Raw genomic sequence first — 16657 nt, 5'->3', positions numbered from 1 at the left:
CAGATTTCCCAGGTAACTAAAGGCGGGTGGAGGTGCAGAGGGCTTTGAGTTTGTGCCACAATCCAGTGGCAAAAGTGCACAAATTTTCTTCTCTTGCTTGTTAAGGGTTTGATTGCACAGCCCAATCCTGCCCCTCCATTAGAGGTTAGGGTTGGATTCGACAGCCTCTGTTTTCCTTCCCTTTCTGTAAGCCTCTTTCCTGCCTTCCCAGGGGTGGCTGAGCCAGTGGAGGTGCGCGACAAAGGGGACGGCACTCATGCTGTGAACTACACTCCTGCCACAGATGGGCCGTACACCGTGTCAGTCAAGTATGGTGGGCAAGAGGTGCCCCGCAGGTAAGCAGAGGGTGTTCCTGGCATGGGAAAGGACAGATTCCCCTTTCAAAACCGGGGACTCTCAGTCCTCAGGGCAGCCTGGCTTTCAGAAGGGGACGTGGCTGGATTGTTCTCGAGAGAGGCCCACTCCTTCTCCAAGGTCTCCAACTGATGCCCCCTTTGTCCGTGGCAGAGTGCCAGGGCACACGGCACGTGATTTGTTCAGCTGTGCTTGTCCATCATGTGCCAAGCTCGTTGCATACGTACACACTGGGACTGAGCGCAAATATGTGCCCTGGCGGACGTCCGGCCTGTGAGGAATCTCAGCTGCTTTCCACTCCCCCCTCCCCCCAACGGATTGGATGGCAGCTCTGTTTTTAGCCTGGCTGAAGGCCTCGCCTGTTTGGCTGAGGGCAGGCAAATTGTTTGAGAGAATATGGCCTGTGCCAGGGCCTAGAAGGTTCCCTGTGGGCAGGCTTTGAGGAAAGAACCAGGGCACAGCCGTGTGGCAGGACAGAGAGAGGTAAATGCCAAAGGGCTCTTACTGCCACAGTGTTAAGGGCAGGGCTTTTTTTCAGCGGGAACGTGGTGGAACGGAGTTCCAGAACCTCTTGAAAATGGTCACATGGCTGGTGGCCCCGCCCCCTGATCTCCAGGCAGAGGGGAGGTTAGATTGCCCTCTGCGCCACTTGTTCCAGCTTACCCAAAGTGACATCATCGGCCCTGGGAGCATGCGTGCACTTTGCGTGCGCACAGGTGGTACCAGGGGCACCACCTCCCACCACTGGCAATCCACTGAGTTCCACCACCTCTTTTCCCAGAGAAAAAGCTCTGGTTAAGGGGCAATTGGAAAAGGGAAGTGGGGAGCTGCCTTGCCCGTCTCCCGTTCCTCAGCGCCCTCCTTGCTGGAACTAGCGATGTCCCTCCCCTGCCAGAATCTCCAGAGCCCCAAAGAAGGCCCGTTCCAGCCAGACACTCCCTGATCTCCGGGTGTTGCTCATTTCAGCCCATTCAAGATCAAGGTCCTCCCGGCCCATGACGCAAGCAAAGTGCGAGCCAGTGGGCCCGGCCTCAACGCCTCCGGCATTCCCGCCAGCCTTCCCGTGGAGTTCACCATTGATGCCCGTGACGCTGGTGAGGGGCTGCTCACCGTACAGATCCTGGTGAGTTTCAGGGAAACGTGTGGAGGATTTGAGGTGTGTGGGGGTGAGATCTGGGTGCAGTTACCTCAACTTGAATTACTTTGCCCCATGGAGGATTCAAGAGGGTGGGAAAAAACATGGAGGCTGAGCGCTAGTTTCTCATGTGAGAGGGGCTTAGATTAACGTCATGAACTCTGACGTAGAGCTAAACTATAAGAGATGAATTACACGAGGACGTACACGTGAAGGGAGTCGCAACATTAGCCTGGAAGCTGAGTTTTAAAAGACAGATCGGAAGGCTCTGTCCATTCCCCCTCTTTACAGAGCCGGCAAAGATCACTCCTCAGAGGGTTTGTTAATTTCCTCTTCACCTCCAGAAGGTTCTGTCAGTTTCGCCTCCCCTTCTAGAAGGCGAAGAGGAAAAAAACCCTCTGAGGAGCCATCTTTGCTGGCTTTGTAGAGAGGGGAAATTGACAGAGCCTTCCCATCTGTCTTTTAAAACTCGGCTTCCCAGCTAACATTGTGACTGCCTTCACGTGAGTGTCCTCGTGTAATTCGTCTCTTGTAGTTTAGCTCTTAGATGCATCTCTTTCCCCTCATCCAAGAACTATGCAGGGTTGCCCAGTGGTAAAGGGGCCTGCTTTCTGCATATGCTCAGAGGCACCGTTTTCATGAACCTTGGGGCTGAATAGCATTCTGGGAGAGCAGTTGTCAGTGTGCTGGGTAGACTACGTGAGGTAGATGGGAACAAGCCCCTCGACCCTTCTCTTCGGTACTGTGATGCGGATGCAGATTTCAATTGAACGAGTTTCCTGCGGCATGCGCGTTCGGTGAAGCACCGGCTGGCTAATGACTGTGCCACCCACCTCACCCTTTTTGTCCCACAGGACCCCGAGGGCAAACCCAAAAAGGCGAACATTCGGGACAATGGAGATGGGACCTACACTGTCTCTTACGTGCCGGACATGACCGGACGCTATACCATCACCATCAAATATGGCGGCGATGAGATTCCGTACTCTCCCTTCCGCATCCACGCCCTTCCTGCTGGGGACGCCAGCAAGTGCCTTGTCACAGGTGGGTGGTGACTCCCTGAAGCCCCCTTGCTTTGCTCTGACCTCCTGGAGGGGGGGTGGGTATCAGCAGCTGCTTCTGTAGAATAGCAATGGGGGAGTTCGCCAAATGCATCTGACAAAGAGAGCTGTGGTTCTTGAAAGCTGGCGATGCATCTGACAAAGAGAGCTGTGGTTCTCAAAAGCTTATGCTACAATAAAGTTGGTTAGTCTTAAAGGTGCTACTGGACTCTTTACTATTTTGCAACTACAGACTAACATGGCTAACTCCTCTGGATCTATGCATCTGTAGACGCTCTCCCCCAGCCATCTGATTTTCCTCCATGGAGGGTTATGTCCCACCCGGCTACTTCTTTCCTCTCCCCTCCTTGGGGTTCAGCTGACCTCTCCATCTGCAGTGGGGCTTTTTCCACGATGGGGCCACTGGAGGGCGCGATTCGGTGCACAGAGAAATGCACTGACTGGGCTGGAACGTTTCAAGTCTGGAAGTACCAAATCCTGTTAAGGGTTGCTTTCCTCCTTCCCCTTTTTCTGGCAAAGCCTCTTTGGCCTTTAGCAGCAGCTGGACAGGCAAACATTCAACTGGTGAAGCTCTCCCAGTTGCTTCCCATCTATGGTATGAAAATCTGCACCTGAAGCATTTCTGACTCCTGCACAACTTTCAGGGCACGTGAATTCTGCCAGGAGGAAAAAGATGTGTCCAACCTGTCCCACGCCACACTCGGCCAGACTTCCCTGATCGAGTCCTTCTTGCACTCTAAAAATCTGCTTTCAGTTGTGCTGCTCTCTCTCGTTCCCCTTAGACTTGCTCCCCCCTCTGCTATCCACCCCCTCTGTTCCACTCTTTCTTAGTCTAAGCATCAGCCACCAAGGCTATTTCCTTCAATCTCATGGCTATTTCCTTCTTTCTCTCTACAGTGTCCATAGGAGGCCACGGATTGGGTAAGTACCCATCGGACATCTGGCGTGGGCCTTTGGGGGAGACAATGGGGAGCATGTGCCTAGCTGCCCACAGCTATATTGCTGACCCCCCCTCCTTTCCTGCCCCCCAGCATTCAGAAGCTCACACTTCTCAAGAGGCTATGGAGGGGAGGGGGGTGGACATCCCTTTTCAGACCCCATCTCTCTCTTTTCTCGGCATAGCCTGTTCTGTATATACATTTTGGCTAGATTTCAGGTGAAGTTGGAGGCGATGTGGGGGAACCCATAAGCCCCACTTCCTGTACCTACACTTTGCAGGTCAGGTGACCCACTTTTGAAATAGGACTGAAAAGCCATCCTGTGCCTCCCAGACAGAGGCTGAATCTACCGGCACAGCGCTAAACCGTGGGAGTGCCAGCGTCTTCCTAGAGCGATTTCTGACATCATCGCGCCATGATGCTGCTCTCGTGGTGAGATGATGTCAAAAATCGTACCAGGAAGACGCTGGCATTCCCACGGTTTAGCGCTGTGCTGGCACATGTGGATTATCTCCGTGCCCCCCTCCATCAGGCCCCCAGACAAAATTCAAATTTCACATGTACACAACCACATGACTTCTCTAACTCCTTGGGCCGCCAAGGTGTCTTGGGCTGAATTGATGTGTTTACAGGTGCCACAATTTCCCCTCCACTAAAGGAGTGGCCACAGAGTGTTTATTGTATTCAAAAGCTTGCAACCATTTCGAACAGCGGCTTTGGTTACAAGGATAATAAAAGCAAAGGAATTCTCCCTGCCCTGTGCTGGGTGGGTTTCCGAACCAGGGTGCTATCCACCGTATGTGGGCCTATAGCTCCCTGCTGGCCACTTAGTCCTTGCAAACCGCTGTGCACATCTGTGAGAGGTGATTATCGTTTTCACTGCACCAGAAAGAGGGGAGCCATTATGGTTTAGCTGGGCTGTTAGTAGGTGAGGCAGCCAGCTGGCGGTGCGTCTGTATGAACCAGACCTCTGCAACCCTGCAGTCCCGGGAGGGGAGCAGTTGCTTTGCATGTATATTCATCTTAAGGCAACTTGTTATGGTAGTCTAAAATAAAACCTCTTCGCTAACTCTGCATATCGGGTCACCTACTCTGGCCCAAGGTTTTATGCTACCCTTCACTCAAGAAGCTCAGCGTATACGAAGTTCTTCCTCCGCCCTTTTATTCTCACAATGTCCCTGTGAGGTAGGTTGGGCTGAACGAGACTGCATGGCCCCAGGTCACCCAGTGAGCTCCGTAGCAAAGTGGAGATCTGCACCCCGGCTCTTTCCAATCCTAGTTCAGCATTCTGGCCATGGTGCCCCGCTGGCCTTCCTTGTCCTTCTACTACCCTGATAGCCCTCCTTGTTATCTGCAGGGACCTGCCTGGGCCCCACCATCCAGATTGGGGAGGAGACGGTGATCACCGTGGATGCCAAGGCAGCAGGGAAAGGGAAGGTGACCTGCAAAGTGTCCACGCCGGATGGGGCCGAGCTTGACGTTGACGTGGTGGAGAACCATGACGGCACCTTTGACATCTACTACACTGCCCCCGAGCCCGGCAAATACGTCATCACCATCCGCTTCGGTGGCGAGCAGATCCCCAACAGCCCCTTCCACGTGGTGGTGAGTCCGGGATGGGGTTAGGGCCCCCAGGGCGCCTTGGCCAAGCTCAGCTGGTCCCTCGCATAAATCCAGCCTCTCCTGACTTCCAGGAGTCGTCCCATTCTGAGGCTAGCTAGGAAGGCTAGGTGGAAGGAAGCCTGTTCCTCCTGACAGGGCCCAAAGCCAGACATCTGGGGTTGGGATGAGTACAATGGCTTCTCCCGTAACAGCTCTGTATTGCAAATAGAGTAGAACTCCCGGGAGAAAAAAAGGCGCACACTTACAAATTATCAAAAGTATTTTCAAAGTGCAATGTGCTACTAGTTTGTGACAATTATACAACAGTGCAAATCAACAATTCCACATATGTATGAATGACCAAACTGGGAAAGAACAGAGTCCCAAAATAGGGTCTCTCTCCATGGGTATGTAAACAAAAGTAATCCCGTGTGTTTCAGTTGGTTATTTAAGGTCTTAAAGCACGTAAACGATTTTTTTTACAAAGTGCCCAATTGTATGTCGGTCTTCTCAGGGTCTTCATACTCACTGGGTTGGATCCAGGCTAAATTTCTCAGTGGTGGAATGGGACTTTTCTGCCTCCCCACCTCCTACCTAAACTTTGAATTGGTTACAAATAGAGATGGGCATGAACCAGAAAAATGGTGGTTCGTTGCGGTTCGTGGTTTCTTGTGTTTCGCAAACCATGAACCAGCATGAAATTGCCCAGTTTGCAAACCGGTTCATTTGGCTCGTGAACATGTCACTTCCAGGGCAGCAGAAGGTCTGCAGAAAGCCCATCCCCCTGTTGCCTAGAAAACTGATTGATTGGCACCAGGCTGTCTGCAGTGACAAACTGAAAAACGAACCAAACTAACTGGTCTAAAAATCGTCGCAGTTCATCAGAAATGCCCTCCAACGAACCACCAATTCATGAACCAAAAAGTGGCCCAGTTTGTGACGAACTTTGGTTCGTATTTCAGTTTGTGCACACCTCTAGTTACAAATATGAATTTAAATAGAATGCATCAACCTAGACTTACGGGTGAACTGAAGTTTCCTACTCTTGTTTAATATTCACATTTCTAGGGGTGTTGAATGGATGCTTTAGCGGTATTCATATGCTCTGAAGAAGCCAGTTTGAAACAGACAATGGGTTGAATCCGGACTAAATATTGCAATAAAGAAATGGAACTTTCCTGCCTTCCAAAGGGGAGGTGAAATTGACAGAGCCTTGGGGGGGGGGGGTTGTATGAAGATGCAATTAACAAACCCTCTGAGGAGCGATCTCCGCCGGCTCTGTATTTTTAAACTATGCTTCCCAGCATATCATTGTGTCTCCCTACACTTGAGTATCCCCGTGTAAGACGTCTCTTGTAGAGAGACTCTGAGTTGGGTATTAACACAAACTGGGTATACTGACTTATGTAACATTTATTTTTCGTTCTTCTGATTATTGTTGGCTAAACCGCAAACCATGTACTTTTTCTGACACCCACAATACTGATGTGCTCCCATGTACTGGAAATCCTGGAAATTTGAGGGCAGCATCTGGAGGATCTCTCCCCTTCACACTGGGCTCCCCTCCTTGCATTTAAGAACAGATGCTGTGCCTGCCTGAAGGCAGACTCATTGTTCAGTGGCTGCTTCTTTGCAGACTCAGTTCTTAGAATTTAATTTAATTTATTAGATTTGTATTCCGCCCTCCCCACGACAGCAGGCTCAGGGCGGATCACAATTTACACACAAATTAAAATGACAGCAGATAATTCATATCATTTAAAACCATAAATTACAGCCGGCGTAGCCTGATTTCCCCCAACACTTATCCTCTTCCCTCCTTTTATCCTTTCTTTGTGACAATGAGAAAAGCAGCATGCAATCTCTGCTGCTCACTGCACTCCAAGCACTGGGGTCTTGGCCTGACACTGGCCTGGTCTAGGGGAAGGGGCTTGGGTGCCCACCTCCATGGTTCTGCATGCCAGCCAGTTGAAAGGGAGCTAGGTGACCTGTGGGCATCCGAGAGCTCCGTAGATGTCCATGGGTGGGTGTGTTGCTGGCTCCTCTATTGACCTGTCCCTTGCTTCCTGCCAGGCCTGTGACACCGTCCCCCAAGTCGAGGAGCCCTGCGACAGCATCCAGCTCCAGCAGCCCTTCTCGGTTCACCATGCGGGTGGTGGCTACCCCGCCCAATGGGTACCAAGAGCCTGCTCTTGCCTTTTAGCCTCTGTCTGCTCTTGCTGCCTCTCTCCTTCTCTCTGGGGGACAGTGCGGCGGACCTTCTCCTGGCGTTGTCCCCTCAGGACTGTTGGGGCTCTGACCCAAATCTTTGCCTGCCCCCTATCCCCCGATTCCACCAGCCATTATAGTAAAGAGTCCAGTAGCACCTTTAGGACTAACCAACTTTATTGTAGCTTAAGCTTTCAAGAACCACAGCTCTCTTCGTCAGATGCATTGCCAGCTTTCGAGAACCACAGCTCTCTTTGTCAGATGCATCTGACAAACTCCTCCTCTCACCAGCCATCATGGTTTCTTTGGGCATTTGCAAAATAGCATCTCTGAAGCCCTGGCCTGAAGGGGTGTGATACAAATGGTGTTCTGTGTAGCTAGCCCCTTCTCCCTATTGCATGCATCCTCAGATTCTCTGGTCTCCACTGGAGTGACTGAGTGCTGTCTGTTTAGGGTACATCTGAACATCAAAGACAGACCCTTTGGGAACTGGTTTGAACGTGGGTGTTCATGCAAAGGAGTCTGGAGATGGGAGCTTTGTTGAAGGTACTGAGAACCTTAACAGGGTGGCAGTTTCCAGAGTTCCTTGGAATGGAGAGTGAAAGCAGTTTAGAACTGGTTTAAATTTTGTAGTGTAAACACACGCTCAGATTTTCAGAGCCGCAGAATTTGAATGTACGTTTTCAGCTGTTTTGGAGGAAATAGCGGCCAAGGTGCAAGTCATTCACCATCGCTGGCTTCCATTTCTCCACCCAGGGCCATTTTTTCTCCTCTTTCTTGCAGCTCTGCTTCCTTCCACCTGCATGTCCCCCCCCCCCACACCCCTGGCAATGTTGGGGCAACCGTTCTCTTTTTCGCTCACTCAGCCCTGGGATGCTCTTTCAGGCTTGGTACTTAGTTCTCTCTCTTCTTACCCCGCCCCCATCTGTTTTCTCTCCCTGCTTCCCTTCCCCCTCCTCACCAGGCCACGGATGAGCCCGTCGCCCCTCCAGAGACGGTGGATTCCATGCTGCGCCCTTTCAACCTGGTCATTCCCTTCACTGTGCAGAAGGGGGAGATCACAGGTAGGGAGTGGATCAGGGCTTTTTTTTTAATGGGAAAAGAGGTGGTGGAACTCAAGACCGCACAATGATGTCACTTTGGGTCAGCTGGAAAAGGGGGGGGAGTTTTTTAAAGTTTAAACTGCCCTCTTAAAAATGGTCACATGGCTGGTGGCCCCGCCCCCTGATCTCCAGACAGAGGGGTGTTTAGATCGCCCTCCGCACCAGTGCGGAGGGCAATCTAAACTCCCCTCTGTCTGGAGATCAGGGGGCGGGGCCACCAGCCATGTGACCATTTTTAAGAGGTGCCGGAACTCCTTTCCACTGCGTTCCTGCTGAAAAAAAGCCCTGGAGTGGATGCTGCCTCCTGCTCGGGGCTAGAGAGGAGCCTATGCTTCGATGCCCCCCCACATATTTGGGGCAGTCAAGAAGGTTTAATTTGCACCAGTAATTTGCAGCCCAGTAAGGCCCCTGCCCAGGTCTGACGGAGGTTTTGTAGAGGTGGTTCTGGCACGGGTGGGAGGGGGCTACCTTCCCTGGGGGCTGCAATTGGGCTCGCTCAGGCAAGTTTCTGTTGACTCCCTTTTGTGATGCACCCATAGCCTCCTTGGGAGCCCGATTGTGATGCGGAGGGGCCACACAGCTGGATTGGCAGGGGAAAGGAGGGACAGACACAGATTATTTTAACCTGCCTCAATATGATGGGCTTGCTGGGCTTTGGCCTGTTTCTTTGTCACCCCCCCGGGGTGAATTGCGCGCCTCTGTTTTTCACTCTACAAGGAAAACTCAACAAGGTGAAAAATTCCCTGGATTTCCTCTTGTCTATATATGTAGAGAATTTCTGTGCCTTCTCTTTGGAGAATGGCTTCAGGCTGCTCACAAAGTCAAAGCTATACGATAGAATAATTTTTTTAAAAAACGTAAGAATAATCAATATTAAAAACAAACCAGGGGCACAAAAGCAGCTTAAGACACCCGTTCTGCAGCCTGAAGTAACGCCCATAAAACAGTCCTTGGGCTAGAAGCAGGCCAGAAAACAGATTTATAAGGGGCTGAAACCAAAGACGCGATGGCAGACTGAAACTTCAACAGAGGAAAATAGCAGGACAGAGATGTGGAATTCAACCTTGTGCCTCTGTTTTGCTTTGGGGGAGGCACGTCTAAGAACAAGAAGCTAGTGATAAACTACAGGGATTCATCCCCACAGTGAGGTTTCTTTTGTCAATGATAGAATTATAATTACAAGCTGAGATGTCTGGGGTGGAATTTTGTACAAAAATGGAGTGACAGAGGCTGGAGAGATACAGAAGTAGCCGAGGCACTGGAGCCCAGCAGACAACTTTAAAGGATTAGACTGATTTGGAGATAATGGGCGGAAAATCCATGCTCAGAAGTACTTTATGGCAGAGGCGGGGGAAAGGGACAGGTGTCCTTTGGTTGGCCAGGCTGTGAAGCAGGAAGCTAGACTCCACGGACTGATCCCGCAGGGCTCTTAGTAGCCATTTTAGGAATAGAGCTTCCATGTTCAGAAGCAGTCTATCTTTGAAAATGAGTTGCTAGAAGGGTGAACAATGGGAGGAGGGTCTGCCAACCTCAAGCCCTGCACATTTCTTTTCCTGGCAGGTGAGGTACGAATGCCCTCCGGCAAGACTGCACGTCCTCACATCACCGATAACAAGGATGGCACTGTGACGGTGAAATATGCCCCCGTGGAGAAGGGTCTGCATGAGATGGACATCAAATATGACGGCAACCATATCCCAGGTGGGTTTCAGAGAGGGGGGCATGCTTAAGGAGCCTTGGATGATCCTTTAGTGGCAGGGGAAACTCCAGAGCTGATAACCCATGTTTGTGGATTATCAGAATGGTTGAATCTATTTTGGGTCGATCTAGAGGAGTTAGCTGTGTTAGTCTGTAGTTGCAAAATAGTAAAGAGTCCAGTAGCACCTTTAAGACTAACCAACTTTATTATAGCATAAGCTTTCGAGAGCTACAGCTCTCTTCGTCAGATGCATCGTCAGCTTTCGAGAACCACAGTTCTCTTTGTCAGATGCATCATCAGATTTCGAGAACCACAGCTCTCTTCATCAGATGCATCTGACGATACATCTAATGAAGAGAGCTGTGTTTCTTGAAAGCTGCATCTGACGAAGAGAGCTGTGGTTCTCAAAAGTTTATGCTACAATAAAGTTGGTTAGTCTTAAAGGTGCTACAGGCCTTTTTACTATTTTGGGTAGGATTCCAACCACTAGGCAGTGACTGGAGATCTCCTAGAATTACAACTGATCTCCAAGCCACAGAGATCAGTTCCCCGGGAGAAAATGGCATTCTATCCTAATGAGTTCCATCCCTGGAATTTCCTGTCCTGGAGCTGGTAACTCTAATTAGGCTAATTGTGACACCTGAGTGTTTTTAAAAAGTATTATTATTATTATTATTATTATTATTATTATTATTATTATTATTATTGGGTTCCTTGGGCGGGGGGGATTGTTTCTGATTATTAGCTGTCTGAGTCACAATTACCTGAAATTCAGTCTGGTCTCATGCTGACAAACTGGCACATGGCGCTTTCTTTTCTTTTCGATGTGTATACTATGCCAATAAAGGTTATTGGAATTGGTAACTCTAATTCTGGAAGGCTCTCAAAGCAGTCGGCCTGGGCCTTCTGGCTCCGACTGCAGGCTGGCTCCCTTATGCCAGATGTGAGCCAATTTGCAGAAGTCAATCCATAGCACAGGAGATTGTGGCTGGAAGTGTCCACGGCCTATAACATGGGAAGTGGGGGCGCTTTTCAGGAGCGGGAATATCTTGCAAGGTGCCACCTGCACAAGAGTTGTGGATCACCCAGATTAAGGGACCTGCTGCTAATCCCATGTCACTCCCCCCCCCCCGCCCGTGTCTATGCAGGGAGCCCACTTCAGTTCTACGTGGATGCCATCAACGCCCGCCACGTGAGTGCCTATGGACCTGGCCTGAGCCACGGCATGGTCAACAAACCAGCCACCTTCACCATTGTTACGAAGGATGCTGGCGAAGGTACGTTTGCCGGTGGGGGAGTTGTCTTGGAGATGAAGGGAGGATGGACGATGGAGGGTATAGCAGGGCAGGGTATGGTGGCTCCGATGTTTGGAGAGAGGGTGCTTACTCAACTGGTGAGGGCAGACATCCTGTCCCCGGGAAGAGGAAGTGGGCTAAACAAGAGAGATGATGGACATCCGATCTTACATGGACTGAAAACTGGGTGTCACCTATCTATTATTTAATCTCCTTCAGCCAGTGGCTAAGCCGGTGTGAGCCCTGGAATGCTTGCACGTGTCCCAGCTGTTCAGGGCAAAGTTGTCAGCAAAAGAATGTTGATAAACAGTGCAGCTTTTGCAAAGGAAGCAAAAGGTCAGTTTAGCCGGGAGGGGGAAAACATCTCACAGAGGCATTGGAGAAACCATGTGCCATTGTCTGGAAAGGAGGGCAGAGCAGAGGCAAGGGGAGTGCAGTGAATTCAAGGGCTGGTGAGCTGGGATAGGGGCGGGTGGGCTGCAGGGATAATTCTAGAGGATTCTCGGTCTGAGCACGCCAAGACCAGGTGGTTCAAGAAGTTAGACTGACACAGTGGAGGTTCAATGGGCCAGCAAGGATTGTGAGCCAGCTATCGCCTCCTCCTAGGAGGCCTGTCTCTTGCTGTCGAGGGCCCATCCAAGGCTGAGATCACCTGCAAAGACAACAAAGATGGCACCTGCACCGTCTCCTACCTGCCCACGGCACCCGGGGATTACAACATCATTGTGCGCTTTGACGATAAGCACATCCCCGGCAGCCCCTTCACAGCCAAGATCACAGGTGAGCTTTTCAAGAAAGCTTCCTTCCTCCCCCTGCTTCAATCTGCCCCCCTCCCACCTTCTACAGCACTGAATCCCACTTGCTGATGTCCTCCCTGCCCCCTTTTCCAGGTGACGATTCCATGCGCACCTCCCAGCTGAACGTGGGCACCTCCACTGACGTGTCCCTGAAGATCACCGAGAGCGACTTGAGCCTGCTGACAGCCAGCATCCGGGCGCCGTCTGGCAACGAGGAGCCTTGCTTGCTCAAGCGCCTGCCCAACCGGCATATCGGTAAGCAAACTCAGGTGGTGGGTTTTTGAGCAGAGTCCTGCCAAGATTGACCAGTGTGGTTGATAGGGACATTTACTTCTCTGTGTCTATCCGTTCACTCATTCATGCGCACCCTTTCCTTTTCACACCACACTCTCATGCCCAAACACGCCCCGTCACACAAGAGCAATACTGTTCCTTTCCCTGTTCCGAGTGCTGATTGTTTAAACTTCTGAACAGTTAGAATGTTCATAAACATTCCATAGCCATTCCGCAGTCAAGCCAATGTCCAGGGAGGGCTTAGTGTGGCCAGTGTGGTGTAGTGGTTAGAGTGCCGGACTAGGATCTGGAAGACCCAGGTTCGAATCCCCACTCTACCACGGAAGCTTGCTGGGTGACCTTGGGCCAGTCACATACTCTCAGCCTAACCTACATTGCAGTGTTATTGCAAGGATGAAGTGGACAAGAGGAGAATGGTACAAGCTGCATTGGGGAGATAGGTTGGGTATAAACGAAACAAACAAATGAACAATTTGAATAAGCTGAAGCCAAAATGGTCACAGCTCATAGCTGGAGAGGTTCCAAACAATACAATTTCCATTGGATTCAGGTATTCTTGGTGGGGGGTGGTTTATCTGAAGCTTTTGGACAAATCTGTCAGTTGATATTTTTGGGCAAGCTGGCAAGGTCTGTGTGCTTATTTTTTCTCTTCATGAGTGCAACTTTTGCCCGAGAGAGCAAGCCAAGTTCTTAGCTTGCAATCCTCTTAATGAGTTGCTTCCATAATTATTTTCTCATCTTTTTCAAAATTGTTTATCGAAAACATGTTGAAGGATGGAGAGTGCAATTCAATGGCTTCCGCCGGGCCTTTCGCTGAGTGCCAGCGGGTGTCCTCCTTCTTCCATCTAAGACCACCACTTTTTCTGGGGCTGCCCTCAGCCATCTGCTATGCCCGTGTATGGACTCCCAATATTTGTTTAAACAGCCTGCTCCTGGACTATTTTAATGACTTTTTAAAAATTATTATTGATTTTATGGTTTTGTGACTTTTAATGTATTTTTTGAATGTTGTTAGCCGTCGTGAGCCCAGCTGTGGGGAAGGCGTGGTATAAATCAAATCAAATCAATAAATAAATAAATAATGAATTAAAGAGCCAGCAAGGAGGAAAAAAATTAAAGTGCTTTAGCTTTCCAGTCCGGAGAGGATGGATGCTAAACCAGAAACTAATTGCAAAAAGACAAGCAAAAATATTGTGGGAACTTTCCTCTCTTCCCTCTCCTTGTGCTTCCTTCTTGCCTCTGCTGAAGCCGTAGAAGCCCTTTAGTGCCCATTTTCATCTGCTCCGGTGTCACAAACACCCGAGCCTTGCAGTGGCCCCAGGGTTTCATGTTGAGTGCGCTAGAGTTAGTTGAACAGCCCTGAAGTGTGCTATCTGATGAGTCTTTTTATTGTCAGTAGGTGGAGCTATTGCTTTACCCAAATCCTATATTGGTCATGTAGATTGCGCTCGGAGGACCTTGCCGCTGTGCCAGGTGTCTCTCTCTCTTTATCCCGTGTTGTTGACCCCTTCCCTTGCCTCTCTGCCCTCCCCAGGGATCTCATTCACCCCCAAGGAGGTGGGAGAGCACATTGTGAGCGTGAAGAAGAGCAGCAAACATGTCACCAACAGCCCTTTCAAGATCATGGTGGGGCAGTCGGAGATCGGAGATGCCAGCAAGGTGAAAGTGTCGGGAAAGGGACTTGTGGAAGGCCGCACCTTCGAGGTGTCTGAGTTCATTGTTGACACACGCACTGCAGGTGAGGATTGATGGGATTGCGGCCAGTTGTGCAAATATGTGGAGTGTGTGTGTGTGTGTTTTCTGCCCCTGCTTCCTGCCCCGCTCCTCAGCCCCACCAATAACCATCCAGACTGCTCCTACTTTGGCCTTGTGTGTGTGTATTTTGTGCCGTCAAGTCACCTCCAACTATGGTGACCCTGTGTATGAAAATCCTCCAAAACATCCTATCATTAACAGACTTGCTCACATCCTGCAAACTGGAGGACGTGGCTTCTTTTATTGAGTCCAGCCGTCTCGTTTTATGTCTTCCTCTTTTCCTAGCATGATTGACTTTTCCAGAGAATCTTGTCTTCTCAGGATGGGACCAAATTACGATAGCCTCGGTTTCCCCATTTTAGCTTCTACGGGTCAGGCCCTGCTAGGAGTAAAATAGGATCCCGGAGAAGAGGGCCGTGCCTAAGGCCGTCATCTGCTTTCTTCCCTCTAGGCTATGGCGGTCTAGGCCTGTCCATTGAAGGTCCCAGCAAGGTGGACATAAATTGCGAGGACATGGAAGATGGAACTTGCAAAGTAACCTACTGCCCCACTGAGCCCGGAAACTACATCATCAATATCAAGTTTGCCGACAAGCACGTACCAGGTACATGTCTCCCGTGCCCTGCCTCTCCCCAGAGTCTTGAATTCATTGGCTGCCAGTCTCCGTCTCAAACTATAACATCATCCTAGGATAATGAATCTCATTTTTCTATCGATTGTTTTATGCAAGAGAGTCACAGGTATTTCTGGAACCACAATGCTCGATTGTCGTCATGTTTATGTAAGAGGACAGAGGTTGCGGTTCTAGAAAGTAACTATCTTTGAGTCACTGTTGTGTAAATCAGATCTGCCTCTTCTTGCACCCCCCCTTCTTTTTGTTTTTACTCTGCATAATCTTTACCACCATCTTTCATAATCCCCTCCCGTTCGCGTGTCCGAGATCTCCTTTTTGCACCTGGCCTCCTGCAGATGAGGCTGGTCTAGAATGCGGACCTCAGAAGAACAAAATGACCTTGATAGGTTAGAAATCTGGGGGGAAACGGACAAAATGTAATTCAACAGAGAGAAATGCAGAGTCCTGCATTTGGGCAGAAAACATCAAATGCACAAGTATATGACGGCGGATATCTGGCTTGGCAGTGATATATGTGCAAAGGATCGTGGGACTGAATGTGAGTTAGCAGTGTGATGCAGCTGCAAGAAAGGCGAAGGCCATTTTAGTCCACATAGGAGAAGATGGTCTCGTAATCATGCGAGGTAATAGATCATTCTGGTTCTGGGCTCTGCCCTTTAAGAAGGATGCAGGCAAATTGGATTGGGTTTGGAGGACTGCCAAGAAGATGGGTGGGTTTCTGGAAAACAGGTCCTATGAACAGAGGTTGAAGGAACTGGATATGCTTAGCCCGGAGATGAGCAGAATGAGGGGAGATGGGAACAGCCCATGGGAGAGGGCAATGGCTTGTGCGTGGTTGCTCCAGTGGGCGACTCTAGATCCAATGGTCCTGAATTTCAGGAGGGGAGATTTCGGCTCGTAAATTTCTTAACAGTGAGAATGGTTCCACAATTAAACCTATTGGCAAAGGAATCATAGATTCATAGAGTTGGAAGGTGCCTCCAGGGATATCTAGTCCAACCCCCTATGTAATGCAAGAAATACACAACTAATTCCCCCCACACTCCCAATGACCCCCTACTCCATGCCCAGAAGATGGCAAAACACCGTCAGGATCCCTAGCCACACTGGCCTGGGGAAAATTGCTACCTGACCCCAAGACAGCAATCGGCCTTACTTTGGGCATGTCAGGAGCCACAAGGACTAAGCACTGACGCAACCCTTCCTGCCCTCCCTCTCATGATCTGCCCAGGTCCACAGAATCAGCATTGCTGTCAGATGGCCCTCTAGCCTCTGCTTAAAAACCTCCAAGGAAGGAGAGCCCACCACCTCCCGAGGAAGCCTGTTCCTCTGGGCTTCCCCTTGCAGGAGGTCTTCAAGAAAAAGCTGGCCAGATATCCGTGGAGGATGCTCTAGCTTTGCATTTCCTGCAGTGAGCAGGGGTGTGGGATGAGATGGCCTGGAAGGCACCTTCTGGTTCTAAAACGCCAACTCCTGTATCCTTTCAGGGAGCCCTTTCACTGTGAAGGTGACCGGCGAGGGACGCATGAAGGAGAGCATCACCCGCCGGCGCCAAGCGCCCTCCATCGCCACCATTGGCAGCACCTGTGATTTGAACCTCAAGATTCCAGGTAGGGTCTGGATCATGGCTGGGGTCACTGAGGGCCACCCGCTAGGAATTTGCTCTCCCTTTGCCCCTTGCCCCCACTTCTATACACCCTCTTTCTCCTGCTCCTCTGTCTTTGTTGGGGCCAAGACTATAAAACCCGTTTTTGGCACAGATTTGACACTGTGCTTCAAAAC

At 50.3% G+C, this 16657-nt stretch overlaps 1 protein-coding gene across 4 annotated transcripts in view; it reads left to right on the top strand.

Moving 5' to 3' along the window:
• The window catches only part of FLNC (filamin C), a 100909-nt gene that overhangs the window by 70821 nt on the left and 13431 nt on the right, over positions 1–16657 (top strand). For 2 of the 4 annotated variants that reach the window (XM_054989330.1, XM_054989328.1), the window contains 14 exons: positions 212–335; positions 1321–1477; positions 2344–2533; positions 3448–3471; positions 4846–5093; positions 7164–7265; positions 8263–8362; positions 9962–10102; positions 11249–11377; positions 12002–12175; positions 12286–12447; positions 14021–14224; positions 14693–14845; positions 16363–16485. In XM_054989330.1, the coding sequence (XP_054845305.1) occupies positions 212–335; positions 1321–1477; positions 2344–2533; positions 3448–3471; positions 4846–5093; positions 7164–7265; positions 8263–8362; positions 9962–10102; positions 11249–11377; positions 12002–12175; positions 12286–12447; positions 14021–14224; positions 14693–14845; positions 16363–16485 (2031 nt within the window). The remainder of the gene's footprint in view (positions 1–211; positions 336–1320; positions 1478–2343; positions 2534–3447; positions 3472–4845; positions 5094–7163; positions 7266–8262; positions 8363–9961; positions 10103–11248; positions 11378–12001; positions 12176–12285; positions 12448–14020; positions 14225–14692; positions 14846–16362; positions 16486–16657) is intronic. The other 2 variants (XM_054989331.1, XM_054989329.1) reach the window with 1 other exon arrangement.

Source organism: Eublepharis macularius, chromosome 9 (genome assembly GCF_028583425.1).
Source record: "Eublepharis macularius isolate TG4126 chromosome 9, MPM_Emac_v1.0, whole genome shotgun sequence".
NCBI classification, from domain to species: domain Eukaryota; kingdom Metazoa; phylum Chordata; class Lepidosauria; order Squamata; family Eublepharidae; genus Eublepharis; species Eublepharis macularius.
The sequence above is the reverse complement of the archived record's forward strand: the minus strand, read 5'-3'. Positions and strand labels throughout refer to the sequence as shown.